The 27,898-nt window shown below is 34.6% G+C and overlaps 2 protein-coding genes across 2 annotated transcripts; both read right to left on the bottom strand.

Moving 5' to 3' along the window:
* Positions 1-790: 790 nt before the first annotated feature.
* capn9 (calpain 9) lies at positions 791-16,180 on the bottom strand. Its single transcript, XM_073843347.1, has 20 exons — positions 15,796-16,180; positions 14,507-14,576; positions 11,525-11,643; positions 11,307-11,440; positions 11,025-11,193; positions 10,863-10,946; positions 10,698-10,783; positions 10,538-10,615; positions 10,266-10,426; positions 8,957-9,114; positions 8,641-8,849; positions 6,795-6,831; positions 6,610-6,690; positions 4,245-4,302; positions 4,105-4,169; positions 3,891-3,959; positions 2,704-2,782; positions 2,492-2,608; positions 2,254-2,312; positions 791-1,200 (listed from the first exon to the last, which is right to left on the bottom strand). The coding sequence occupies exons 1-20, from the start codon at positions 16,000-16,002 to the stop codon at positions 1,174-1,176; spliced, it is 2,067 nt and encodes a 688-aa protein (XP_073699448.1). The 5' UTR covers positions 16,003-16,180; the 3' UTR covers positions 791-1,173.
* A 112-nt stretch (positions 16,181-16,292) lies between these two features.
* Positions 16,293-25,945, bottom strand: taf5l (TAF5-like RNA polymerase II, p300/CBP-associated factor (PCAF)-associated factor). Its single transcript, XM_073843348.1, has 7 exons — positions 25,842-25,945; positions 23,415-23,556; positions 23,212-23,316; positions 22,926-23,119; positions 21,098-21,244; positions 20,534-20,962; positions 16,293-18,977 (listed from the first exon to the last, which is right to left on the bottom strand). The coding sequence occupies exons 2-7, from the start codon at positions 23,551-23,553 to the stop codon at positions 18,180-18,182; spliced, it is 1,812 nt and encodes a 603-aa protein (XP_073699449.1). The 5' UTR covers positions 23,554-23,556; positions 25,842-25,945; the 3' UTR covers positions 16,293-18,179.
* Positions 25,946-27,898: the final 1,953 nt, after the last annotated feature.

The following is a 27,898-nucleotide window of genomic DNA, read 5'->3' as shown; positions in this document are numbered from 1 at the left end:
CGTTTGTTAGTTTTTATGTAAAATTGTGCCCCTTTATACACTATCAGTCAAAAGTACTAAGTATTTTAATGTTTTTAAAGTCTCTTCTGTTCACCAAGCCTGCATTTATTTGATCCAAAGGACAGCAAAACTGTAAAATGTTGAAATATTTTTACTATTTAAAATAACAGTTTTCTATTCGAATATATCTTAAAATGTAATTTATTCCTGTGATTTCAAATCTGAATTTTTTGCATCACTATGCCAGTCACATGATCCTTCAGAAATCATTCTAATATTCTGATTTGTTGCTCAAAAAACATTTATTATTAGTATTATGTTGAAAACAGCGAAGTAATTTTTTTTTAGGTTTCTTTGATGGATAGAAAGTTCAGAAGAGCATTTATCTGAAATAGAAATCTTTTCTAACATTATGAACATCTTTATCATCACTTTTGATCAATTTAAAGCAAACTAAATATGTAAATAAATTAAATTAAATTAAATAATATACTGACTCCAAGCATTTCAATGGTATAGTGTATAATGTTAAAAAAAGCTATTCATCAAAGAATCCAGAAAAATGTACTCGACTGTTTTAAATATTAATAATAGAAATTTCTTTATTTTTGTTAATTTATTTATTTGCTTGCTTGATTTGTTGAAAATGTTTCATTTCACTAAACAGGAATACGTTGTCAGAGTACAGAATACTTGGACCTTGTTTAACATCAACCAAAGAATTTTTATGAAACATATTTCAGTTATTGGATGCACTTTCTATCATAGTTTCCCAATAACGACACCCATAGTCATTTATCGTTTTTTTATTCATTTATATTCCTGATTTTGTTCATTTATGCATGCACCTTTCGAGATGAAAACTTTGCAGTTTAGCAGCTCTGTGAATAATACATCTTGCAATTATTATAAATTCCTGCAGCATCCATAAGAGTGAATATGCCTCAAATCACAGGGACATAACAGTAAACATGCCAAGCACACAACACTGGAGAATTTGTTTACAAAATAATCTCAAAACTTTCACATAAATCCGTAGTCAGTGGCAACGAGAAAGACACCACAAACAAACAAAATTGTGAGTAAAAACTTTTCAGCATAACAGCAAAAATCCACAGTGGCACAGCTGACTCCATCCATCACATTTGGTCCTGCTGGATTTTGTTGAATCCCTCAGATGTTCATGGACAACAGCAGGAACTGTGGAGAAATTAAGATTTGTTGATCTCAATGCATGTTAGAATTATTATAAGTAATGTGAATTATAAGAAATGTGAATTTTGAAAGTAATATATACAGTTAAAGTACCTTGCAGAACTTGCAAAATGTTAATTATTTTACCAAAATAAGAGCTATCATACAAAATGCAGATTATTTTTTATTTACTACTGACATGAATAAGATATTTTACATAAAAGACATTTACATATAGTCCACAAGGAAAAACAGTTAAACTTCACGTCCCACAAATTCTTTGGTTTTTTAGCATTTTTGTGTATTTGAACCCTTTCCAACAATGACTGTATGATTTTGAGATCCATCTTTTTACACTGAGGACAACTGAGGGACTCATATGCAACTATTACAGAAGGTTCAAACACTCACTGATGCTTTAGAAGGAAAAACCATGCATTAAGAGTCGGGGGTGAAAACTTTTGAACAGAATGAAGATGTGTGCATTTTTCTTATTTTGCCTAAATATCATATTTTTTTCCATTTAGTACTGCCCTTCAGAAGATACTTACATGTTTCCCAGAAGACTAAATAAGTTAAATTTACCCTAATTTTCAAATTCCAAAAGTTTTCTTTTAATGCATCGTGTTTCCATCTGAGGCATCAGTGAGTTTTGGAACCTTTTGTAATAGTTCAAAAAAAAGGGTTCAAATACACAAAAATGCTGAAAAACCAAAGAATCTGTGGGACCTGAAGGATTTCTCTGAAGAACAGCAGGCAGTTTAACTGTTCAGGACAAACAAGGGACTCATGAACAACTATCACTAAATAAAAACACAGCTGTGGTTCATTCAGGTAACAACACAGTATTAAGAATCAAGTGTATTGTCTGTATTTTATAAATGCAACCATTATTTTCTCTTGTGGACTATATGTAAACATCTCCTATGTCATTCAAGTCAATACTAAATAAAAAATAACATGCATTTTGTATGATCCCTCTTATTTGCATTTTGCAGATTTGCAAATACTGTTATGCATTTACTAATTTCAATAAAACAGTAAAAAATTATGTTTTACCTGCATAGCGTTCAGACTGATCGCTCCCTTCTTTTGCGTATCTAAGGCCTGGAAAATTCCTGTAACATATGTCAAAATCTAGATTTAAATGCCAGGTTTTATTTACACCCCACTTGTTTTAGAACAGGAACATATTAAATATTATTTAAAAAAATTGCAGTCCAACACAGAAGAAAATTCCATTAGACCTAGTAAAGATAAGTCTAAGACTACTAGTTAAAGCATCAGCTTAACGTACGGAACATGTTCTCCAGACGCACGATGCATGTCAGGTAGTCATCAAAATCAATGTCATAATTTTCATCTGCAAACCGCAGACCCAGCAGCTGCAAAATCTTATTGTTCAACTGCATGCCTGAATGAAGCAAACACAAACAAGGTCAGATTTAAAAATAATCCAGTTTGAATTGTACTGTCATAGTTCATTACGGGACTGTCCTGTGTGTTTACCTGCAGCATTAAGAGCACTGCGGAGCTCATAGGATGACATGCGTCCAGAACGATCCGTATCGTAAGACAGGAACAGCATCTACAACAGCACAAGACGCAACTTTACAGTTTCTCTGTGGAAATGTCATGTTCTGGGAATGGATTGTAAGTAATGAGGACAAGCTAACAAGTAAATGTGTGACCCTGGACCACAAAACCAGTCATAAGGGTCAAATTGAGAACACATTTATGAATAAATAAGCGAAATAAATAAGCTTTCCACTAATGTGTGGTTTGTTAGTTTAGGACAATATTTGGTCGAGATACAACTATTTGAAATTCTAGAACCTGAGGGTGCAAAAAAATCTAAATATTGAGAAAATCGCCTTTAAATTCGTCTAAATGAAGTCCTTACCAATGCATACTACTAATCAAAAATTACATTTTGATATACACTAATATACACTACCGTTCAAACCTTTGGGGTCAGTTCATTTTTCTTTTTTCTTTTTTTTTTCTTTTTTTTAAGAAATTAATACTTTTATTCACCAAGGATGTATTAAGTTAATAATTAAAAGTTTATTAAAAGTTAATAATAAATAATTTACATTGTTATAAAATATTTATATTTTGAATAAACACTGGACTTTTTAAACTTGTTATTCATTAAAGAATCCTGAAAGAAAAAAATCACAGGTTCCAAAAAATATTTGGCAGCACAACTGTTGATATTATCCAACATTGATCATTCTAATAATAAATCAGCATATTAGAATGATTTCTGAAGGATCATGTGACACTTAAGACTGGAGTAACAGCTGATAAAAATTCAGCTTTTCATCACAGGAATAAATTCTATTTTAAAGTATGTTAAAATAAAAAAACATGATTTTATATTGTAAAAACATTTAGCAATATTACTGTTTTTTTCTCTATATTTTTAATCAAATAAATGCAGCCTTGATGAGCATAAGAGACTTCTTTAAAGACTATTACAAGTCTTACTGATCCCAAACTGTTGAATGGTAGTGTATTTACGGTAGGAACTTTTACAAAATATCTTAATGGAACATGATCTCTACTTAATATCCTAATGATTTGATCATTCTGACCCACACAATGTATTGTTGGCTAATGCTACAAATATACCTGTGCTACTCAAGACTGGTTTTGTGGTTCAGGGTCACATGTATGAATCTGTAACTTACGATCCATTTCTTCAGCTTATCCCAGAAGACTTTGAACTCCTCAAATTCCAGCATTCCGGTGTTATCCACCTGCATTCGGTTCAGGAAAACTCAGTAGCAATGGCTCAAAAATATTATTCACATCTCAAAGATGTAAAACTCACATTGTAGAGATCACATGTTAGATTTTGTAATTAAACTTGATGCAGAAGTGGGTTAGTTTTTGAGAGGATACATCCATCAGGTTTATGATGCTGTGGCAGGTGTTGAGACTCAGACCATCAAACTTCACCTCTTTCCCTGCAGAGAGACAGTTGGCGCTTTATTGTATTACTGGTTTTGGATTAAAATGCTTGAAAATGGTGATAGACTCACTTCTGCTCAGAACATTGTTCAGCACATGCTGTAGCTCTCTGGCGCTGATGGCTTTATCCTACATGGAGACAGGGAATAGTGTAAATAAAACATACAGTAAGTCACACTGATTCTACACCAGAAGAGGGCGCTCTTGTTATGTTTTTAAAAATCCAAGTCTAACTTCTTTGTTAATATTTCAATAATTAAGTGACAAATTCTATGTTCATGTCTCTCTGACTTGGTCACATGATGTGCAGGTAAACAATCGAAATCTTTTTAATACGTTTTAAAATAGCTTGTTTAATTGTTCTACTCATTTTACCTATTACTTTGACTTAAAATAACCCCTAAGATTTTAGGTTAAGTTTAATAATAAATTCGCATGATCGCGCATTTGCTCTTATGCCTTGCAGCTAAACAAACAAAAACTTTTTAATACGCTTTTTTTATTTTGCCTCTTTTAATTATTTGGACTAAATGTAAAATATATACTTAAAGTGCCCCCTAAGTGTTTTAGTTAATATTTAAATAAAATGTAATAACACTCGCACTGTCGGTTAATGGTCACATGACGTGCATGTAAACAAACAAAAAAAAATTTAAATACGCTTTTTAAATTGTTTTTTCATAGTTTATTTTTAATCATTCGACCTAAATATTTTACTATAATATTTACCTAAAGCTTTTACTTAAAATGACCCCTAAGATTTTAGGTTAATATTTAAATAGTTTAATAATACACTCGCATGATCGCGCATTTGCTCTTATGCCGTGCCGGTAAACAAACAAAATCCTTCTATTACGCTTTTTAAATTGGTTTTATTTTTTATTTGTCTGTCTTTTAAACTAAAATATATACTTAAGTGTACTAAGTGTTTTAGTTAATATTTAAATAAAATTTAATAACACTCGCACGATCGCACATTTTGTCGGTTAATGGTCACATGACGTGCAGGTAAACAAGCTAAATATTTTTTAATACGCTTTTAAAATTGATTTTTAATTGTTTACTCTAATCATTCGAGCTTAAAGTGCACCCAGAGCCATATAAAAAGATCTCTTTTTTTTTATATCTTTTTATATGGCTCTGAGTGCACCATAAGATTCTAAGTTTATACTTAAATAATTTAACACATTCGCATGATCGCGCATTTGCTCTTATGTTGGTTAATGGTCACATGAAGTGCAGGTAAACAAACAATATCTTTTAAAGGAGTAGTTCACTTTCAGAACAAAAATGTACAGATAATGTACTCACCCCCTTGTCATCCAAGATGTTCATGTCTTTCTTTCTTCAGTCGTAAAGACATGGTGTTTTTGAATTAAAACATTTCAGGATTTCTCTCCATATAATGGACTTCTATGGTGCCCCCGAGTTTAAACTTCCAAAATGCAGTTTAAATGCAGCTTCAAAGTGCTCTAAATGATCCCAGCCAAGGAAGAAGGGTCTTATCTAGCGAAACGATAAGTTATTTTCTAAAAATATTTACAACTTATATACATTTTAATCTCAAAACACTCATCTTGCCAAGCTAGACAAGATAAGCATTTGAGATTAAAAAGTTATTTTATTAAAATAAACCCATCATTTTGCTAGATAAGACCCTTCTTTCCTCGGCTGTGATCGTTTAAAGCCTTTTGAAGCTGCATTTTGGAAGTTCAAACTCGGGGGCACCATAGAAGTCAACTATATGGAGAGAAATCCTGAAATGTTTTACTCAAAAACATAATTTCCTTACGACTGAAGAAAGAAAGACATGAACATCTTGGATGACAAGTGGGTGAGTACATTATCTGTAAATTTTTGTTCTGAAAGTGAACTACTCCTTTAAATGGGCTTTTTAAATTGATTTTTAATTGTTTATTTAAATAATTTGATCTAAAATATTTACTTAAAATGACATCTAGGATTTTTAGTAAATATTTAACTAATTTAATAACACACTCGCATGATCTCACATTTGTTTATAAGTCGGTTAATGGTCACATAATCGTGCAGGTAAACAAACATAATCTTTTTTTAATGTGCTTTTTTAAATTGCTTTTTTTTTTTAATTATTATTATTTTAGTCGTTTGACCTAAAATATTTAACTAAAATTCCCTCTAAGATTTTAAGTTAATATTTCAGTCATTTAATAACACTCGCAAGATCGATCTCACATTTGCTCTTACGTCGGTTAATGGTCACATGACATGCAGGTAAATAAATACACATTTATATTAAGCTTTTTTTATTTGAACTGGTCTTTATTTTGAAATGATTGTTTATTTCAATTTCATGAATGAAGTAAATATTAGTTTTTCATCAACACCCTGCAGTTCGCTTCGGGAAACCCTGTGGTAAACCGTTGACTGGACTACAGTTAGTTTTCAGTTTCTTACCGATCCGGCGATCTGTTCAAACAGTCTCCTCAGTCCTTTCTCCTCATCTGTCTCCTCCTCAGGTGGGTTTGGCTTCGGTGGCTTTGCAGATCAGACAGAAATACACACTTTTAGCATACAACATCATGTTTAACTATTTACATCTCTGCTGAGAGAGACTACAAATAAACCATGAACCGACTCACTTCTGGCAGATCTGCTTGAATGGTGTTTCCCATCTCACTGCAAACATGAAACACATTACATTGTAGTCATTTGGTGTAAAAATACATCTACAGGATATAATGAGTATAGATTTGAGTATACATAGATGAACTACCTCACTGACCACCATCTGACTTATTAATAAATGTTAGTTTCTGGTTTTTGACTTTTATTTGTTACCAAAAAAAAAAAAAAAAAAAAAAACTGCATTCATGAATAAATAGTTCACTATATGACTATACAGGTGCTGGACAAATAATTAGAATATCTTGAAAAAGTTGATTTATTTCACTAATTCCATTCAAGAAGTGAAACTTGTATACATTCATTCCACACAGACTGATATATTTCAAGTGTTTATTTCTTTTAATTTTGATGATTATAACTGACAACTAATGAAAACCACAATTGAGTATCTCAGAAAATTATAATATTGTGAAAAGGTTCAGTATTGAAGACACCTGGTGCCACACTCTAATCAGCTAATTAACTCAAAACACCTGCAAAGGCCTTCAAATGGTCTCTCAGTCTAGTTCTGTAGGCTACACAATCATGGGGAAGACTGCTGATTTGACAGTTGTCCAAAAGACGACCATTGACACCTTGCACAAGGAGGACAAGACACAAAAGGTCATTGCAAAAGAGGCTGGCTGTTCACAGAGCTCTGTGTCCAAGCACATTAATAGAGAGGCGAAGGGACGGAAAAGATGTGGTAGAAAAAAAGTGTACAAGCAATAGGGATAACTGCACCCTGGAGAGAATTGTGAAACAAAACCCATTCAAAAATGTGGGAGAGATTCACAAAGAGTGGACTGCAGCTGGAGTCAGTGCTTCAAGAACCACTACGCACAGACGTATGCAAGACATGGGTTTCAGCTGTCGCATTCCTTGTGTCAAGCTACTCTTGAACAACAGACAGCGTCAGAAGCGTCTCGTCTGGGCTAAAGACAAAAAGGACTGGACTGCTGCTGAGTGGTCCAAAGTTATGTTCTCTGATGAAAGTAAATTTTGCATTTCCTTTGGAAATCAGGGTCTCAGAGTCTGGAGGAAGATCTTAGCTGGGATACTGAATTGTGGTTTTCATTAGTTGTCAGTTATAATCATCAAAATTAAAAGAAATAAACACTTGAAATATATCAGTCTGTGTGGAATGTATACATTATACAAGTTTCACTTCTTGAATGGAATTAGTGAAATAAATCAACTTTTTGAAGATATTCTAATTATATGACCAGCACCTGTATATTTAATAGACTGTCAGTGAAATATGTGTATACACACACACACACACACACACACACACACACACACACACACACACACGTGAATTATTATGACCTAGTGCAAAGTAATGCTATGAGTCATATAAATTACATTCATAGTACGTATATAGTGCATGCTTGTGTTTTTTGGAGCTGCATCAACATGTAAAGAGCTGTATGAAGATTCTTTAAAAATGTTCCTTTTTGTGGTCACAGAACAAAAACACTGTAAAACGTTTGCACCAGATTCAACTTTAAAAACCTATCAGCAGCTGCCTTAAGTTTTTAAGTTAAATCAGCTTAAAACTACTATAAGTCATTTTAACTTATTACAATCAAAATTAGTTAATTTAACTTGTGAGTTTAAATAACTTAAGCTGATTTAGCTTAACATTTTAAGGAAGCTGCCAAACTTCAGTTTTTAAGTTGAAACTGGTGAAAACTTTTTACAGTGTAACAGGATATCAGTTTCAAACGACGAGTAAATGTGATTAAATAATGACAGAACTGAAATTTAGCTTTAAAATCTGGCTGTTAACACTGAACAGTATTTTTATGGTCATACAGGGCTCCAGCTTTGTTCTCTGAGAAGATCCGGATTAGGAAGTCAGCCTCATGGTGTGGCTGGAAGGTGGTGGGCACCAGCAGGTAGTTTCCTGGGGGCAGCCTGAAGCGCTCGGACACCTCCCTCATGTTGATGTAAGTACGGCTCCGAGCTTTAGAGGGATTGTAGCGGAAAAAGTCCTTCGATTGGTGGTCTTGATCATCAGGAGCCTATATGTAAGGTAAATGAGCAGGTCAGACTTCAGTGGAGCAAGAGGCACTACATAAAGTTCTTCAAACCTTTCTTCCAATATAGTATAATACAGTATCTCCCTCACCTCGTAAATGGCAAAGCCAATGGTCTCCATGTCGAGGCCCTCTTTCCTGAGCCGACGACGGTTCTTCTGCATCAGGGCTATGATGACGCTGCACAGCTTGTCACCATCATCTGGATTGTCCAGACGCAGCTTAAACTGTGGGTTTGTCCAGAATGTGTCTGAGAAGGGAAAACAGAGATCAAGAAGAATTGCTGAGTCCCATGTACAGTTGATGTCAATAGTTTAAATACATCTTGCAGAATCTGCTAAATGTTAATTGTTTAGGCAAAATAAGAGGGATCATATAAAATGCATGTTATTTTTTATTTAGTCTTGACCTGAATACAATATTTCACATAAAAGGTGTTTAGACACAGTCCACAAGAGAAAATAATAGTTTATCCACAGCTGTGTTTTTTTGTTTAGTGATAGTTGTTCATGAGTCCCTTGTTTGCACTGAACAGTTAAAGTTCTTCAAAAAAATCCTTCAGGTCCCACAAATTCTTGGTTTTTTAGCATTTTTGTGTATTTGAACCCTTTCCAACAATGACTGTATGATTATGAGATCCATCTTTTCACACTGAGGACAACTGAGGGACTCATATGCAAGTTCAAATGCTCACTGATACTTCAGAAGGAAACACAATGCATTTTAAGCCGCGGGATCAGAGTAAATTTAACTTATTTCATCTTCTGGGGAACATCTAAGTCTATTCTGTAGCTTTTGAAGGGCAGTACTAAATGAAAAAAATATGATATTTAGGCAAAATAATAAAAATGTACACATCCTCATTCCATTCAAAAATGTTCACCCCTGTCTCTTAATGCATTGTTTTTTTTTCTGGAGCATCAGTGAACCTTCTGTAATGGTTGCATATGAGTCCCTCAGTTGTCCTCAGTGTGAAAAAATGGATCTCAAATACAGCCATTGTTGGAAAAGGTTCAAATACACAAAAATGCTGAAAAACCAAAGAATTTGTGGGACCTGAAGGATTTTTCTGAAGAAGCGGGCAGTTTAACTGTTCAGGACAAACAAGGGACTCATGAACAACTATCACTAAAGAAAAACAAAAAAATGCAGCTGTGGTTCATTCAGGTAACAACACAGTATTAACAATCTTTTGAACGTGGTCATTTTTATAAATTATAAAATATCATAATCAGGTCAGTGCTAAATAAAATATAACATGCATTTTGTATGATCTCTCTTATTTTGACAAAATAATTAACATTGCGTAAACTTTTTTTGACAACTGTATAAACGATAGCATGGAATATCTTGCAAACTTTTATGATGACATCTATGTGAAGTTTGCTAGATGACACTGACCGATGAAGTTCCTGCAGCCGCCAGCAGTGGAGCCCCTGATCCAGTTGCCCTCAAACTGATTCACTTCCCACTTCTTCCTAGCGTCATCCGACAGAGAATCTGCCGTCAGGTTACAGATCTCGATTTTGTCATAGTTCGCTTTGAAGTCCTCAAACTCCATCCTGCAGCACAACAAATCATATTATGTCATGACTGAATCATCCTGATTCTCATGTGAAAGTGATTCTCTAAGAGTAATCAATCTGATGTAAACTGGTTGGGTAAGAACTTACCAGAACTCTCCGTCATCCAGAGAGTTTTGCAGCAATCGTGTCTTCTCTGAACTGTCAATGGCGTTCCATTCCCTGGAGCTGAAAGACAAAATTTAAAGAAAGATCAGTAATGAAATAATACAAAGTTGTTGCAACCGGAGAAGCCTGTGGTTCTGCTTACTTGTCGCTCCAGGGCCCGTTCCACTCCACCTGACCCCAAGGGTTACGGACACGAATCAGCTGGACCTTTGATCCTCTGTAGTTGACCTGAGGAGACAAGATCAAAGAGATCAAGAGAAAATAAAGAGCAAATCTGTGCAAAGCGAGATGAAGATGCTGTGGCTACCTCCTCTACTCCAGTGATGGAATAAGCATGGCCTTTAACCAGTCCAGTAGTGGTTTGGGCTTCGGATTCAGCAGAACTTGTGATCTAGTAGAAAACACAAACATCTAGAATTCGGGAACGGCAGAATTTGCACTTGAATTTGCTCAACAAAGCTTCGCTTACATCGATGGAGCAGCCGAGCATTGATCCTCTCTCTATGGCTTTTTTGAGAATGATGAAGAGGTTGCTGGGTGCGCTCTTTGTCTCGTACATCTCACCCACGCCACCCGTGAAGTCCTCCATCGCCTCCATGGTGCTTCCTCCTTTCAGGGATTCATAGCTGCCGTTCAGCCTGAGGGACACACAGGAGACGATTGACTTACACAAACACAAACAGGTTTGACGTCTCAATTAGATATGACAAGATGTCAAGGCGTATCTTGTTTTATAAACTCAAGCGCATACTTGGCATAGGCCTTCTCTAGAAGTGCGCTCCAGTATTCAGTGTTGTCAGCTGAGTGGACAAACATCAGCTTGTTCCTCACACACGGGAGTCTGTCGTCCACAACCACATCCATCCATTTATTGTGCTGCCAGAACTGCAAGACAAGGTGAGTTTGGTTAGGGTTCAAAGCTACTAGGAAACGGTAGAGAGAAAATTCAGATATTTACCTGGGACTTACCTGGAAATGAAAGATTCCAGCATAGCCGCGATCAAAGTCCTGATCGTGTGGTACGACCCTCTTTAGTGTTTCCTCATGGAGGGTCAGGGAGGCAATCGCTGCCAACAACCAGCAGTCCCCTGTATAATCACACATGAACGGAAACATGCATAAAGATCATAATATGATCAGTATTAAAGGATTACTCTACTTCCACAATAAAAATTTCCTGATAATTCACTCACTTCCTTGTCATCCAAGATGTTCATGTCTTTCTTTCTTCAGTTGCTAAGCAAGTTTTTTGAGAAATATGTTGCAGGATTTTTCTCCATATAGTGGACTTCAATGGTGCTCAATGAATTGCAGTTTCAGTGCAGCTTCAAAGGGCTCTAAACAATCCCAGCTGAGGAATCAGAGCCTTATCTAGCTAAAAAAAAAAGTACAGTTTATATACTTTTTACCCTCAAATGCTCGTTATGTCTAGCTCTGTGATGCGCATTCTGTGCACTCCGGTTCAAGACAGTTAGGATGTCGAAAAACTCACATCATCAACTTCAAAATCGTTCTACATCGCTGCAGAAGTATAGACCCAGTGTTTACAAAATGAATGTACAAGGAGGGTCAAACACCCTTTACAAAAAAAAAGGCGAAACAGTGATGTTGGACAGAGAGGAGAAAATGAAATGAGTTTTTCGACCTACCCTAATTGTCTTGAACACAGAGTATGTATGCGCATGGCAGAGCTAGTCAAGACAAGCATTTGTGGTTAAAAAGTACACAAATTTGTACTTTTTAGAAAATGACTGATTGTTTTGCTACATAAGACACTTATTCCTTGGCTGGGATTATGTAGAGCCCTTTGAAGCTGCATTGAAACTACATTTTGGGCCTTCAACCCTTCAGCCACCATTGATTCCACTATATGGAGAAAAATCCTGGAAAGTTTTCCTTAAAAATCTATTCAACTGATGAAAGAAAGGCATCAGTGCTTAATTTGAGGCGGATCCTGCCGGATCCTGTTCCGGAAAATGTTCCCCCCCCCCAGTATTGGTAGGTTTAGGGTTAGCTGTGGGGGAGGGGTTAGGATTAGGGGTGGGGTTAGGATTAGGCAATCAGGTAGCGATTTCAACGAGAGGGGGTAATAATTTGGCAGGGGTCGAAAATGGGCACAACACCGGCATTAACAAGTGCATTAGATCGTGACAGTGCGTGCGTGCATACGAGGCAGAGCAAGCGCAGGTTTATGTAGATGTATTTGGAGGATGCTTGTTGGTCTTCAACATATTTTCGACCAATCATCTTTTTTAAATTCAAAATCGCTCTCATTGATTGGTGCTTACTGCTCAACCCACTCTCTCCAAGCTTGCGCTGCTTGCAAAACATATTTAGTGAGCAGCAGAATGTTTAGAGAGAAAGTGTAATATGAGAAATAATACCAAATCAAGCGAAATATTATTACGTATAAACATTATAAACACTATAAATATAACTATAAGTTAGTTACCCTGACTCCAAAACAAATCATTGAAGGTATTCAGAACAGAACAAGAATGAAACAACATATATAAACAAAGCGAAACTAAAAATACCAGGCGTTGGGCTCACGTACTTCTGTAATTCAGCCCAAATCCAAGTGTTTCCATATTCGGAATGTATTTGAATGATACATTATTATTTACACTAGGCTTTGTAGGCCTACTCTACGTTCGTATATCGATGGAAAAAAAAACTTAAGCAAAAATGCATTTGGCATAACAGCAGAGTGGACAGATTGTACTAGGCTATGGACTATTTAAATTGACCAGAGTATTATTTTAAATATTTGATTGACTGTATTTTATTTTGATAATGTACAGACTGCAATGTCAAAGTGAATTGCTAGAATGTGTGTGTGCCAGCGAGGCGCCAGCGCGATCGAATAGCTAAAACATAAAATACTCCACTATTTTTGGTCATACAGTAATTGTTGGACATAATTTCGTTAAGTGTTTTATTTTTGCAGGCACGTTTTGTCATGTCAGTTCTAGGTTTCCTTTTTGTGAACTTGTTTACGCAGCGCCGCACCTTACATCGGTTTTAAATCTGTTAATTAAGTCAGATATATTTTTTATATTCATACCTTTAATGTATAGACTATGATTGTATTATATTTGTATGACAACACATTTTATTTTTAAAATAACTTAAATTTTCCATCATCCTGCTGACCTATTTTTTACCCAGGATTTGTGCCAAAGGCTGCAGTCCATGCAAAAACTTGTAAACTATGCGCTTATAGTTGTGGCATCACCATTTAGTGGCGTAATTTAATACTAAACTTAAAGGTTGTATCAGCGATTCTAGGCTGAAACATAAAGTGTTGTGGACTTTCGTACTGGTGCAGGGATGTGAGGGAGGCAGAGCGAAAGTCCACAACACCAACCCCCTGACGGTGATTGGTTGGAACACTGTTTGTTTTGCTGTGGAATCGTTGGTAGCGCCGATTGTTTTTTTGGCGTATCTCGGACCCTAGGCTGACCACAGAGACGCGTTTTTTTTTTACAGCCAATTTATGGGGCAGGCAGCGAGCGGATCGTGAAGAAAGGTCAGCTGAATTTGACACTTTATGTTTCAGGCTAGAAATCGCTGATACAACCTTTAAGTTGTATTGTCGGTGTCGGTCACAGCGCCTTTTAACTGGATCCGGCAATTATTAATTTACAAATTAAGCACTGAAAGGCATGAACATCTTGAATGACATGGGGGTGAGTAAATTATCTGGAAATTTTCATTCTGGAGTTGAACTTGTCTTTTAAAGTTGCCAAGAATATACTTTTATATTGTTATTACAAAACAAATACGCAAGCCCAGCCCAGGTGACAAAAAGTAATGCATTGGTTACTTTTTAAGGAGTAATGCAATATCACACTGATGCATCATTTCATTTTTTGGTCACTGGAAGTGTTTTGCTCAGATTAGGGTCTCATTTTGACTTGAGTAACCTGAAATGATGGGAAAACGTACCCAGTTGCCCCTGACAGATGTCTGTCCTGGTGGCTCCTCCTGTGATGAATTTTGGGTCTTGGCAGATTTCCTGAATTTGAACAGATCAGGAAAATATCAGCCAGACATATCAAATACCATAACATCATGCTATCTATCCATCATCTATCTTGCAGATTTGCTGAATTTGAAAAGATCAGACAAAAAAGTATCAATTGATCAAAAAACATTCATCTATCATGCTATCTACCCATTCACTGATTCTTAGAAATGTTTTGAATGCAATAATGCCAGACGAGTAGGTTGCTGTAGGGTATTTATACAACAGTGTTTGAAATTTGAACTATTTCTACTGACATTTCCAGAAGGTACAACACATCACATGATCTGCCGTTACTGTAAATCTAATGAAGTTTGATTAGTGACAGAGGGAGACATGTGAACGCCCATGATGCCTGTGCGAGGTGTGTTCGCATTCTACCACGAGCCCACACTCTTCACGCACCGCATATCTAAGGTCGCTCTGCAGGAACGCCCTGAAATGAAATGCAGTTGTACTTTCATTCAAAGGTCCTTAAAATGTTACAATCGTGAGGGACGGGTGTGGATCACCTTATGTCACTTGTCACAACCACTGTTGCACCTGTTCTTGAAAACTCAACCCAGTAATCCATTTACAACTAAATAAAACCAACATCCACCTTTAACCCGATCGCTCAAGACTAAATAAACAATGCGCGTTCCGTGAATGCCAGAATTCCATTTGCATTCCTAACCTGCTGCAGGGCAACAGTCTTCACTACTTCATAAATATGAACCTAAAACGTCTGCGAATAGAGCACTGATGTGTTCATAAAGCAGCCAGCCTGGTTGATTCAAGGCCTGGATTTATTCTGCAGACTTGCGTGACGGGTTTTAAAGAGCTGTAATTGCATTGTAATATATGCAAATCGCACACAAAATTATACATCTTGTGTCATTAGCAACAAAAATGTAAACGTTTCTGGAAGGTGCGTAATACTGCAGTGAAACTACTTCCATTGATTTATCTAACATCCATCAAAACATAAACAAGAGGAGCATCACAGAGAAGCAAACGCTTCAGATTTGACAGTTCTACACATCTGTCAACCTTATGCTATATAGATCTCATCGGACCCTCATCAGATTCAATCTGCAGTGCCAATTTATAAGAAAGAAAACCCACTACTATCAAATCCAGCTTGTTTGTCATCTGATTCTCATCTCATTTGTTTGGGTGACCAATTGCATTAATGTCCCAGTTTGTCATCCTGCAGCATCATGCTTACCCCAGGCCTCTTCCATTCGAAGTTAACCGGGACCCTCTGGCTGAAGAAGAGCGAGTCGTCTGTGGCTGGGAAGTCTGGATCCTCAAACAGCTTCCCTCTTTGCAAACACTCCTGGCGAAGCTGTTGAAACGTCTTCCCGTCCGCCTGTGTGCTCTCCACTAGGGTCGCCTGCCCAGAGCCTTTCTGTGAAGTCGTGTTGTATGGCATCTTCAAACCGGCCGCGAGCCAAGCTCCAAAACCACAGACAGGAACTTTGTGACGCTCGTCTGGAGCAGTAAGCTTGTGTTTTGAGCTTGTGAGAGAGAAATTCAGCCACTGTGGCCGACGGACAGGCTCGTCAGGTTGGTGTCACGCCCATCAAGAGCAGAAACTGGTTTGGGTGAGAACAGCCACGCCTGTGTGTGAGGAGCTGGACCGGATCCTGCTTGAAACCTTTACTACGGTATCACTGTGGTAATCAGACTTGCAACATCAAAAATGAGATTAAGACAACCATGAAATGTTACAAAAATATATTTACAAGTATTAGAATGATGCAAAACTTTTTTGGAAGGAACCAAACAATACAAAAGTTTTTTTTCTTTACTGTTGTTGACCAACGGGCACACAAAAAGTAAACTTCAAACTGAAAAAGCCGACTTGCTTTGTACAAAACTAAGTGCAGGGTTGTGAATTCAGATTCAAGGAAACGAAATTTTTGTTGTGGTAAAACTAAACTCAATCCCTTGTGATTCAGGGAATACAAACTAGGATGAAGGCATTGGTTTTGCTCCATCAGGACTGTTTTTCGGCCTCAACTAGGATGAATCCAGTTTATCTGTGAACGTCCAGGAGAACAGTGCTGGATTGCATACTTTATAAACATAGGCCATCAACAAAACAACAGCGATGTTACAACAGAAATGAGTGCAACTGAAAAATACAGACATGGAAATAATGACCTAATTTTTTTCCAGAAAAAAATAATGTCTAATATTTACATCTCTATCAAAACAGCAGGCTGCACCTCTGACTTTTAGAGGCAATTAACACACATCCTAAGAGCAAAAACGAAACAAAACATCAACACTCTCACTTTACAAAACAAGTCAATCTCACAAAAACCAGTCCAGGGCCATAACTAAAAAAAAAAACACACATACACATACATACATATATACATACATACACATATATATATATATATATATATATATATATATATATATATATATATATAAAACAAAGAAAATAAAGCCTATCAAAATAGTTTGTATTGGGACATTATTTTTTATGACAATTTTCACATTTTTAAATTCTTATTGTAATGCGAATAATAATAATAATAAAATCAAGATGGTATGTTGTACTTCCCTAAATAAAATAAAAATACTGTAAATTATGAATGTATATACATTATATATATCACTTAAGCAAAATTAATTCAGTGATATTACTGACAATTTTTATTGTAAAACATTTAGATGCATCAAAGAAAAGAAACATGTGCTTAATTTAGTTAAATCAACATAAATTAATTGCAATACAACATATACCACCCTGACAAATATCTTACCATTCATATATTATATTATATCACATAAATATTCATATAAAAATAAATACATATACATGCATGTATATATTCAAGAAGTGTTAGATTTTTACATATTAAATATATTATGAATAATGTAAATACATGTAAATATTTTTAAAATATATATTGTATTTGTGTCTTTATCTATACATAAATATACACAGTGCACACATATTATATAAACAAAAACTTACTTTGGATGCAATTAATCTAATCATAAAAAGTTTGTTTACATGTGTTCCTTTATTACATGTGTATATTTATTATGTAGACAAATACACAAATACGTGTGTGTGTGTGTGTGTGTGTGTGTGTGTGTGTGTGTGTGTGTGTGTGTGTGTGTGTGTGTGTGTGTGTGTGTGTGTGTGTGTGTATATATTTGTGCTGGTCAATGATTAATCGCATCCAAAATAGTGTACATAATATATGTGTTCTGTGTATATGTATTATGTTTATATAAACACACATGCATGTATTTATTTAAGAAAAAATCTTTATATATTAAATATATTTATATATACACAGTCCACACATTATATAAACACAAAATTTTATTTTGGATGCGATTATTTTGACAGCCCTAGAACCTAGGTATAGGTTTGTCATAAAAATAACATCAATGCAAAAAATAAAATAAAATTAATGGTGCTAAATGCCTTCATTTCACATATAGGGTGAATTCAGGTAAACTAAGACGCATTTTGCCATTGAGACGACTCAAGTATTCTGAACTAACCCTAATTATTTATCTGATTTTAGGGTGAAATATAACCCAGACATGTTTTTTGTGAGATTGACCCGCACACGCTCACTGTTCCTGCTTCTCCAGCGCAGTCCCCGTCACCAGCAGCAGGTTACAGGCCATGAACTGCACATTGAGGATGTTGCTAGTGCTTCCCGTGTACTGTCCGATCAGCTCGCTGCTGGAGCCGTCGGTGGGTGCGGTGCCGTGGGCGCTGCGTATGTCCCACACTCGCACAGAGTTGTCCATAGAGGCAGACGCCACCAGACTGCTGTCCTGGCTGAAGGAGAGGCTGGTGATGCTGTCGGTGTGACCCCGCAGGTCTTTGAACAAGCTGCCGGACGCCAGGTCCCACAGTTTGAGTCTCTGGTCCTCTCCGGCCGACGCCAGATATTTGCCATTTGGCGAGAAGGCGAGCGACAGAACAGGACCTCGATGCCCGGTAAACAGCCTCACAGACGCCCCCTGCTGGGTGCTCCACAGGCGCACGGTTTTATCTGTGGACCCCGTCGCCACGTAGTTGGAGTTGGGGTGGAATTTAACACAGTCGACGTCAGATAAGTGGCCGGCGTAGAGGCGGAGCGGATATGTGCGCGCGAAGCTCCAGAGGCGAGCGGTACGGTCGTGGGACGCCGTGGAGAAGTACAGGCTACAGGGGCTGACGTCTACATCCCAGACAGGGTATGCGTGGCCGCGGTACAGGACGGTGTTCGTGAAGCTGTTCAGATCCCAGAAGCGCACAGTTGAGTCCTCCGAACAGGACAGAAGGCCAGAGCCGTCTGTTAGGAAAGCTGTGCGGTATACAGGGCCGCTGTGAGCACGCAGGGTTTTTATTTCACTGCCTGAAGCGTCCTCGTCATCGGCCTGATTAGAAATGAAAATGCATGTGAATAACATGTTACAAATAACAATAACAAGATGAAAATGCTTTTTCTAAAAATGTACAGTAGAGGAGAATGTTTCTTGTAAGATTAATCTTGAGAGTGATTTTGGACCAATAATATTAATGTTATATATTTATAATTTGCTCAGTATTATGTAGATGCATAATATTTTTTATTTTTTTTACAACTAATTCAAAAAACAGGTACATTAAAGTAATAAGGGTCTGTACACGTATTTATTGTTATTACAGATTGATTTGGTGAAAAATTATATTGACAAAAATATATATAAAATATTGCTCATTTAGTAAAAAAAAATATATATATTATTGTAAATTATATGGTATTTTACCTAAAGACTTTAAACCTGCTAGACAAAGACTGTTTGGTTGAAATGAAGGTTTATTTACTTAAAAATAAAATAAAAAAAATCATCAACACACATTAAAGTAATGGGGTCTGTGCATGTAATTATTTTGTATTATAGATAGATTTGGTAAAAGAATTATATTAATAACAAAATTAAAAAAATATTTTATAATATTTTATTTACTTAAAATTAAATTAAATTAAAAAAAAATAACATCGAGGCACATTAAAGTAATGGGAGTCTGTGCACTTTATTTTTATTATTGATTGATTTGAAAAATTATTAAAAGAAAATTACTGATAAAAAAATATTGTTCATTTTAAAAAGATAATAATAATTTGCTGTAAATATGGTATTTTACTCAAACGTTTTAAATCTACTAGACAAATACTGTTTGGTTGAAATGCGAGTTTATTTACTTGAAAATTAAATAAAAACATCCAGGCACATTAAAGTAATGGGGTCTGTGGACTACATTATTTTTATTATTGATTGATTTGGTACAAAATTATATTGATAAAAATGATAAAGTATTGCTCATTTAGTAAAAAAACACATACAAAATCAATTTATTGTAAAGGATATGGTATTTTACGTAAATAACTTAAATCTACTGGAAAATGACTGGTTAAAATTAGGGTTTATTTAACTTAAAAAATAATATATAAAAATAAAAAACACCCAGGCACATTAAAGTAATGGGGTGTACTTAATGTCTTACCAAACCAATTAATAATAAAAATAATTATGTTTAAATATATATAAATATATAATTCATTTAGTAAAAAAAAATTTAAAAAATGTTGTAAATTATATGGTATTTTACCTAAACATTTTAAATCTACTAGACAAAGACTGCTTAATTAAAATGAGGGTTTATTTACTTAAAAATAAATAAAATATGCAAATACATAAATACAGCTTTAAAAAATTGATTTATGTAAGGAAATAATGCTATTTATTAGCCTGTATGGTTCTATTAGTACATAATTAAGTGTTAACAAAATATTGCTCATTTAGTCCAAAAAGCATTTATTGTAAATCACATTGCATATATATAAAAAATATCTAATAATAAGCCATTTCAGAGAAAATAAATATGAATATGAATGAATACACCATCAGCTGCCCAAAACTAGACAGACTGCCAGCCATCACTGACTCACCTCCTCCTCCAGCACATCACAGGCGAGTCTTATTTTAGACACGTCTACCCTGTGAGGTCCTGCCTTCAGTTTCCTAGCCCGCAGACTCCACAGCTTCACGGCGGAGTTATCGAAGCCGGCCGCCAGCAAGCGGCTGTCCGCGGACACCTCTGCCGTGTTCAACAGCTGATCCGTGTGCTGGAAGGCGTAGAAGCAGACGGTGGTGAGCGAAGGCGGACCTTCACGCACACGCTTTATGCAGTCCTGCAACGCCTCCAGCGCCGCCTCGTTCTGAGGTAACCCCGCCGTGACCTCCACACGCTCCGCCCCCTCCGACCCGTCCACGGCAGTCCATGTGCTGGAGGAAGAGGAAGTGGAGGTAGTGTTTCCCGCTCCTGTGCCTGCGCCGTACAGCTGGTAGTCGGTTCGACGCGCTGCTGTCACCTCCACCTTAAAAAAAAACAAAAAAACGTGAGAGGAATGAAACCAATTAGAAAAAAAACAAAGACTGTGTGATGTAGGTCAACTGGTTTTCTTTAAGTGCTCGTTGAATGCAGTTGTTCGTTATTTTAAGGAGGCTTATACCTGCACATGTGTGCTGAGCACCCAGCAGATGGCACTGTTGTCGTCACTCTGCAGGTAACGCAGCAGGTAGTTGTACGCTTGATCCGTCAGGTGCACTACGTACTTGTGATCCAAGAGTGAGCAAAGTTTAGGGTTTGAGGTGACATCCTGGAAGATAAGGGGAAAAAAGGTTTCAGTGTGCTAGGAGGAGAATGACAACTACACTGCTGGTGTGAAATACTGCAATGCAATGCGCCTACTGTTTATGATTTGATAAATGAACTGGAATTGAAGTCAGCATTGATGGTTTTTTAGGTATTTAGCACTCTGCAGCTGTAACTATAATGAGACACGACATAAAATAATATTACATTTATTTAGCATATGTAGTTACAAAAGCAATATAAAGTATTTGTTTTTTAATTTGTTTGTGTATACCAAAAATTATATACATTTTACATATAAAATTACAAAGACTATAAAGTATAGGTTTAAAATAATGTTGTTGATTTTGCATATAACATTGCAATAGCAATTTAAATAAATTTATTTCTTATTTGCATGCATTTAAATTTATTATATACACATTTTACATATATAAAAATACAAAAACTAAAATATAAAAAATAAATCAGTTTTTTTTATTTGTGTTAAATATATGCATACATTTGTTGTTACACAGATTTTGCACACATTTAATTACAAAAAAATAAATTAAAATAAAGTAAATTTGTTGATTTGTTTCATACATGTATTTAAAAAAATGTTATACACATTTTAAGTATATAAAATTACAAAAATATATAAAATAGTAAACTTTTTGATTTGTTTCATATTTGTATATATTTTTTAAAAATTATTATCAGGTATTTATATAAAATTCCAAAATCAATAAATGTGTTATATACACATACATACACTTTATGGCACACCTGCCAATGGCCGTTGACGTGAGAAAATTTACCAGCCATGAAACAGGCAGTTACTTTAATTATATGCAATTATGGTGTAATTACTTCATTTTTGTGTCAAGCCACGTTCAAATTTAGCTTTGCACATGATTCCGGCATTAAATCAGTGACTTGTCGCCGTCTACCGGCAGATTTAGTTTCATTTTTGAAGTATCTTTTTTAGTTATTTGAATCATTGAATTTCTATATTCAAAATGTAATATTTAAAACATTAATCTCAACATGAATTTGATTGCACACATGCCACCTTTGAGCCTCATTAAACATGAAAATACACCTACAAGCCACTTTTGTGTTCTTCTGTGCCACCTCTGTAGCACAAATTAATTTTGTTAATACTGATTTTATTTGACAGGCAACTTATTCTTCGTGTTCTTATTCTGTGGTTTTAATTAGAATTTTTAAAAAGCTAAAAATATAAAATGTAATTAAAAAATATATTATTATTTAAAAAGATGACACACTTTCAATAAAATTAGAAAAATGCCATTACAAAGGTAAAAACTAAATTCCGCTTTAATTCACTTTAAGCAGTCAAATATCACCTCGTATTGGGAAGACTGATTTTATTTTGATTATTGATTAAAAGGTGCTTCTAAAAATGTACTGTTCTCCTAAAATTTAATTTAGGAGCAGAAGTTCTCCTAAGTTTTCAGAAAGTAGTAAACTAATATTTCATCCTAAACATGTCTTAGTTTCCTAACAAACACAGGAAGCAGCTTCAGTGCTAATGTAACAATTCAGAACAAAATATGTGCATTTGGTGAGTAACTGATCATGTATTGATGTATTCAAATCAGCGCCACAAAGAATGATAGGAAATTAAGTTTGGCCAGTCTCACAAACAAAACATGCTTTTTAATAATAAAGCAACTGACCTGAGGCATGACGGCTCCTCGTAAAAGGTCTACGATTGCTTTTTGCTCAGGGTCCTGCTGGAAGAACGAGTGGAAGCGACTGTAAAATGAGTCTACCGCCCCCTTCAGGCCACACCGCGCCATGTCCAGATGCAGGTAAAGGAAGAGCGGAAACAAGACGCCGCTCACCTCCTTCACTAATGTTGCTTCTGCATCTGAGACAGAGAAAACAGCTGTTAAACCAGTGAACGCACTCGTAAGGGTAGAAGCATTGAGAAAGCGTGTTTGTGAGGAGTTCTTCACTCACCCTGCAGGAAGGAGCGCAGTCTGGAGAACTGGATTTCGTACTGCTGTGGGTCTGACTGACACGGGGCTGCGGACACCACATTCGCACAGCTGGACTCCGTCTGAACTGCACGTGGAAGAAAGAGAGATGGGTGAAGAAGAGCATCGGTATTACTATTATTTCGAGTTTAGAGTAGGAAATGTGTTCATTTAAAGTGCAGTTACCAGTCAGACTGGCCGCCATCTCCTCAGCCGACTGGGAGAGTTTGGCTCCCTTCAAAGACCCATCTGTGTCTATGTACTGCCTCCTCTTCAGATACTGGGTCACCGCATACTGGATCTGCTCCGTCCGTACCCGCTTCATCTCCTGATGGAGTCACAAAACACACACAGTGTCATATATCTGTTCACAGCAGCCATTAATGGTGTGCAATGTGTAAAAAAGAGAATTTAACATATAGACTAATGCATGGATTCACTAGCTAAGTCTCGAAACACATTATATAACACATCATATCAATTTGAATGTCTGACTTTTAGGGAGTCATAAGCATGCTTGAATATTTGATATGATTTTAGAGAATCATAAGAGAGCTTAAAATATTCTATTTAAGGGAATCGTAAGAGTGCTTGAATATTTGATTCGATTTTAGAGAATTATAAGAGTGTTTGAATATTTGATTTAATTTTAAAGAATCAGAGTGTTCGAATATTTGATTCAGTGTTAGAGAATCATATGAGCCCTTCAATATTTGACTGACTATTTGTCTCTATTAGAGAATCATAAAAGTGCTGGAAATATTTGGTTTGATTTTAGAGAATCATAAAAGTGCTGAAAATATTTGATTTAATTTCAGGGAATCATAACCATATACACTTTTTAATTTGATTTCAGGGAATCATAAGAATGCTTAAAATATTTGATTACATTTTAAAGAACCATAAGAGTGCTCAAAATATTTGGTTTGATTTTAGAGAATATTAAAAGTTCTGAAAATATTGTATTTATTTTCAGGGAATCATAAGCATATTAAATTTTTTATTTGATTTCAGGGAGTCATAAGTGTGCTCAAATAATTTATTTCATTTTAGAGAATCATATAAGTGTTTGAATATTTGATTTGATTTTAAAGAATCATAAGAGTGCTTAAAATATTTGGTTCGATTTCAGGGAATCATATGAGCACTTGATTATTTATTTAGATTTTAAAGAATCATAAAAGTGCTCAAAATATTTGATTCGATCTTTAGAGAATCAAAAGAGAGCTCAAAGTATTTGATTCAATTTCAGGGAATCATAAGTGTGCTAAAATATTTTACTTAATTTTAGAGAATCATAAGAGTGTTTTAATATTTCATTTGATTTCAGGGAACCATAAGAGTGCTTGAATATGTTATTTAATTTTAGATAATCATATGAGCGCTTGAATATTTAATTCAATTTTAGATAATCAAAGGAGTGCTCAAATAATTGATTTGATTTCAGGGAATCATAAGAGTGCTCGAATGTTTGATTCAATTTTGGAGAATTATAAGTGCTTATAATATTTCAATCGATTTTAGAGAATCATATGAGCACTTGAATATTTGATTCAATTTTAGGGCACCATAAGCATATAATTTTTTTTTAAAGGAATCATAACAGTGCTCAAATATTTGATTCAATTTTAGAGAATCATAAGAGTGCTTGAAATACTTGGTTCACTTTCAGGCAATTTATGGAATCATATAAGCGCCTGAATATTTGATTTAAGAGCTGAGGATCTCAAGTCTGGCCCTTGAGGTCCACCTTCCTGCAGAGTTTAGCTCCAACCCTAAACAAACACACCAGAACAAACTAATCAAGGTCTTTAGGATCACTAGAAAGTTACAAGCAGGTGAGGATGTTCTTGGTTGGAGCTAAACTCCACAGCAAAGTGCATCTCGAGGTCCAGACTTGAGAACCCCTGTTTTAGAGAATCAATAGAGTGTTCCAATATTTGATATGATTTCAGGTCAACATAAGCATATTCGAACATTTCATTAAATTTTAGGGAATCATAAGCACCATAAACATGAACAAATATTTCACTCGATTTCAAGGAAATCATAAGCAAGCTCTCGAATATTTGATTTGATTTTAAAGAACCATGGGCACGCTTGCATATATGATTCGATTATAGGAAATCACACATTTTTTCGAATAATCATAAGCCAGCACGAATGTGATTCAATTTGAATCAACATTCGATTTGAACGTTCGATTCATTTTTCGAGCGTCATAAACTCGTTCGAACATTCTATCAATTCGACTTCAAACACTGGAGCATCATAGTGATATTCGATCAGTCTATTCAATTCGTACATTACATTTAAATGCGACTATAATGCCCCACTATTGCTGCCACGGTTGGTAACTCTTTATGATTTGAGACACACAGTAAAAACAGGTTAGTTTATGTGCAGTGCAGTCACACACCAATTCAATAGTTATCGTCAGATAAGATTTATAACTAAACTCATTGAATAAATCAATACTGCTCAGAATCCTGCAGGTCAAATGTACGCGCGGCCTCAATCACTCAGCTCATCATCACACTCTGATCTCAAATACACTCAACTCACAGCGCTTTAGAGCTATTTCAGAGTTTAGTAAAGATGTTAAACACCTACTGCATAATCCGAATATGACAGTCCTAGAGAAAAGTGCTGTTTTAAGCCATGAAAGAGGAGTTCAGGAGAAGACTGCTGCTCCCCACCGTTGCTCCATTGGTCGCGCGCTTTCTTCTTCTGCGCCTACACCCAGAGCGCGCCGAGATCACAGGCGCGGCACTGCGCCATCTATCGCAACATTACAGTACTAAAAGCATTTCCGAAATGACATACAGTCGGTTTACTTTTATTTTTTTGTCTTGATTTGCTTGTCTTATATATATAAGTATGAATTTTAAAACGTAGAGGCATATTAAATTAGATTAAATTAGATTTATTATATAGTTCAACATAATTCTAATTATAAAATAATATTTGTGAAGTATTTATATTTGTAAATTAATAACTTTAGAGTGTCTCTATACTTGTTACGTGTTGAGACATTTAATGTACATTTTCCTCGTAATTTCCTTATGTTCTAGCGCTGTCAAATTGATTATTCACTACTAATCGAATCCAAAATAATTGTTGATGTACATATACACACACATCCAGTTATATATTTAAGAAAAATATGGTATATTTATATCTGAAATATTTATATTTATATACAATCTAAGTTATATATATATTTATATACAATCAAATTAATATATGTATGTATGTATGTATGTAAAATGTATAAATAAATAAAAGGCATACTATTTTAAATATTATTATTATTATTATTATTATACTTCATATTTTTATATTTAAAGTCGGTGGAGAATGATAAAGGAGAGATATATCTTTCCATTAACATATTTTCCATTAATTCCAGGAGAAAATTATATTAAATATAATGTTGAGAGTGGATTATTATTAATAATAATAATAATAATATTTTTACATTTAAAGTCAGTGGAGATTGATAAACAAGAGATTTATTTTTCCATTAATATATATTACCATAATTTCTAGGAGAAAGTATATTTAATATAATGTTGATATAAATGATGATGATGATGATGGTGATTATTATTATTATTATTAAACATAATATTTTTATATTTAAAGTCAGTGGAGATTGATAAAACAAGAGATATATTTTTCCATTCATATATTTTTTTCATTAATTCCAGGAGAAATTATATTTAATATAATGTTGAGATGGATTATTATTATTAATAATAATAATAATATTTTTACATTTTAATAATTAATAATATTTTAATAATATTTTTACATATTAATAATAATAATATTTTTACATTTTACATTACAAGATATTATTATTATTTTCTATTTTTATTTTTGGTCTATTTATGCTTACATATGTGTATTTTTTCGTATTCTCTTATTTTTTTGGTCTGTGCGTCTCTGTGTACTGGAAGCTAATAACACTGAAACAAATTCCTTGTATGCGCAAGCATACTTGGCAATAAAGCTCTTTCTGATTCTGATTCTGGTTCTGATTCTGATTTAAAGTCAGTGGAGATTGATAAACAAGAGATTTATTTTTCCATTCATATATATTACCATAATTTCTAGGAGAAATTATATTTAATATAATGTTGACATGGATTATTATTATTATTATTTTATTTATATTATAACTTATTATTTTATATTTAAAGTCAGTGGAGGTTGATAAAGGAGAGATATATTTTCCCATTAATATATATTTCCATGAATACCAGAAAAAAATATATTTAATATATTGTTGAGATAAATTATTATTATTATTATTATTATTATTATTAAACATAATATTTTTATTTTTAAGTCAAAGGAGATTGATAAAGGAGAGATATATTTTTCCATTAAAATATATTTTCATTAATTCCAGGAGAAATTATATTTAATATAATGTTGAGATAAATGATTATTATTATTAAACATATTTTAAGTCAAAGGAGATTGATAAAGGATATATATTTTTTCCATTAATTTATATTTCTATAATTTCTAGGAGAAATATATTCTATATTAAGTTGAGATAAATTATTATTATTATTATTATAAAACTTAATATTTGTATATTTAAAGTCAGTGAAGATTAATAAAGGAGATATTTTCCATTAATATATATTTCCATA

This window comes from Garra rufa, chromosome 6 (genome assembly GCF_049309525.1).
Source record: "Garra rufa chromosome 6, GarRuf1.0, whole genome shotgun sequence".
NCBI classification, from domain to species: domain Eukaryota; kingdom Metazoa; phylum Chordata; class Actinopteri; order Cypriniformes; family Cyprinidae; genus Garra; species Garra rufa.
This window is presented reverse-complemented; position numbering and strand designations above follow the sequence as displayed.

Coding starts and splice junctions, on each gene's coding strand:
- taf5l (XM_073843348.1), bottom strand. CDS start 23,553: ATGAAGCGGGTACGGACGGAGCAGATCCAGTATGCGGTGACCCAGTAT. Junction 21,245..22,925: donor GAGGAGCCGTCATGCCTCAG/GTCAGTTGCTTT, acceptor CTTATCTTCCAG/GATGTCACCTCAAACCCTAA. Junction 18,978..20,533: donor GTGATGTGCTGGAGGAGGAG/GTGAGTCAGTGA, acceptor ATTTCTAATCAG/GCCGATGACGAGGACGCTTC.
- capn9 (XM_073843347.1), bottom strand. CDS start 16,002: ATGCCATACAACACGACTTCACAGAAAGGCTCTGGGCAGGCGACCCTA. Junction 10,784..10,862: donor CCATCACTGGAGTAGAGGAG/GTAGCCACAGCA, acceptor TTGTCTCCTCAG/GTCAACTACAGAGGATCAAA. Junction 6,832..8,640: donor GAGAACAAAGCTGGAGCCCT/GTATGACCATAA, acceptor TCATGTTTGCAG/TGAGATGGGAAACACCATTC.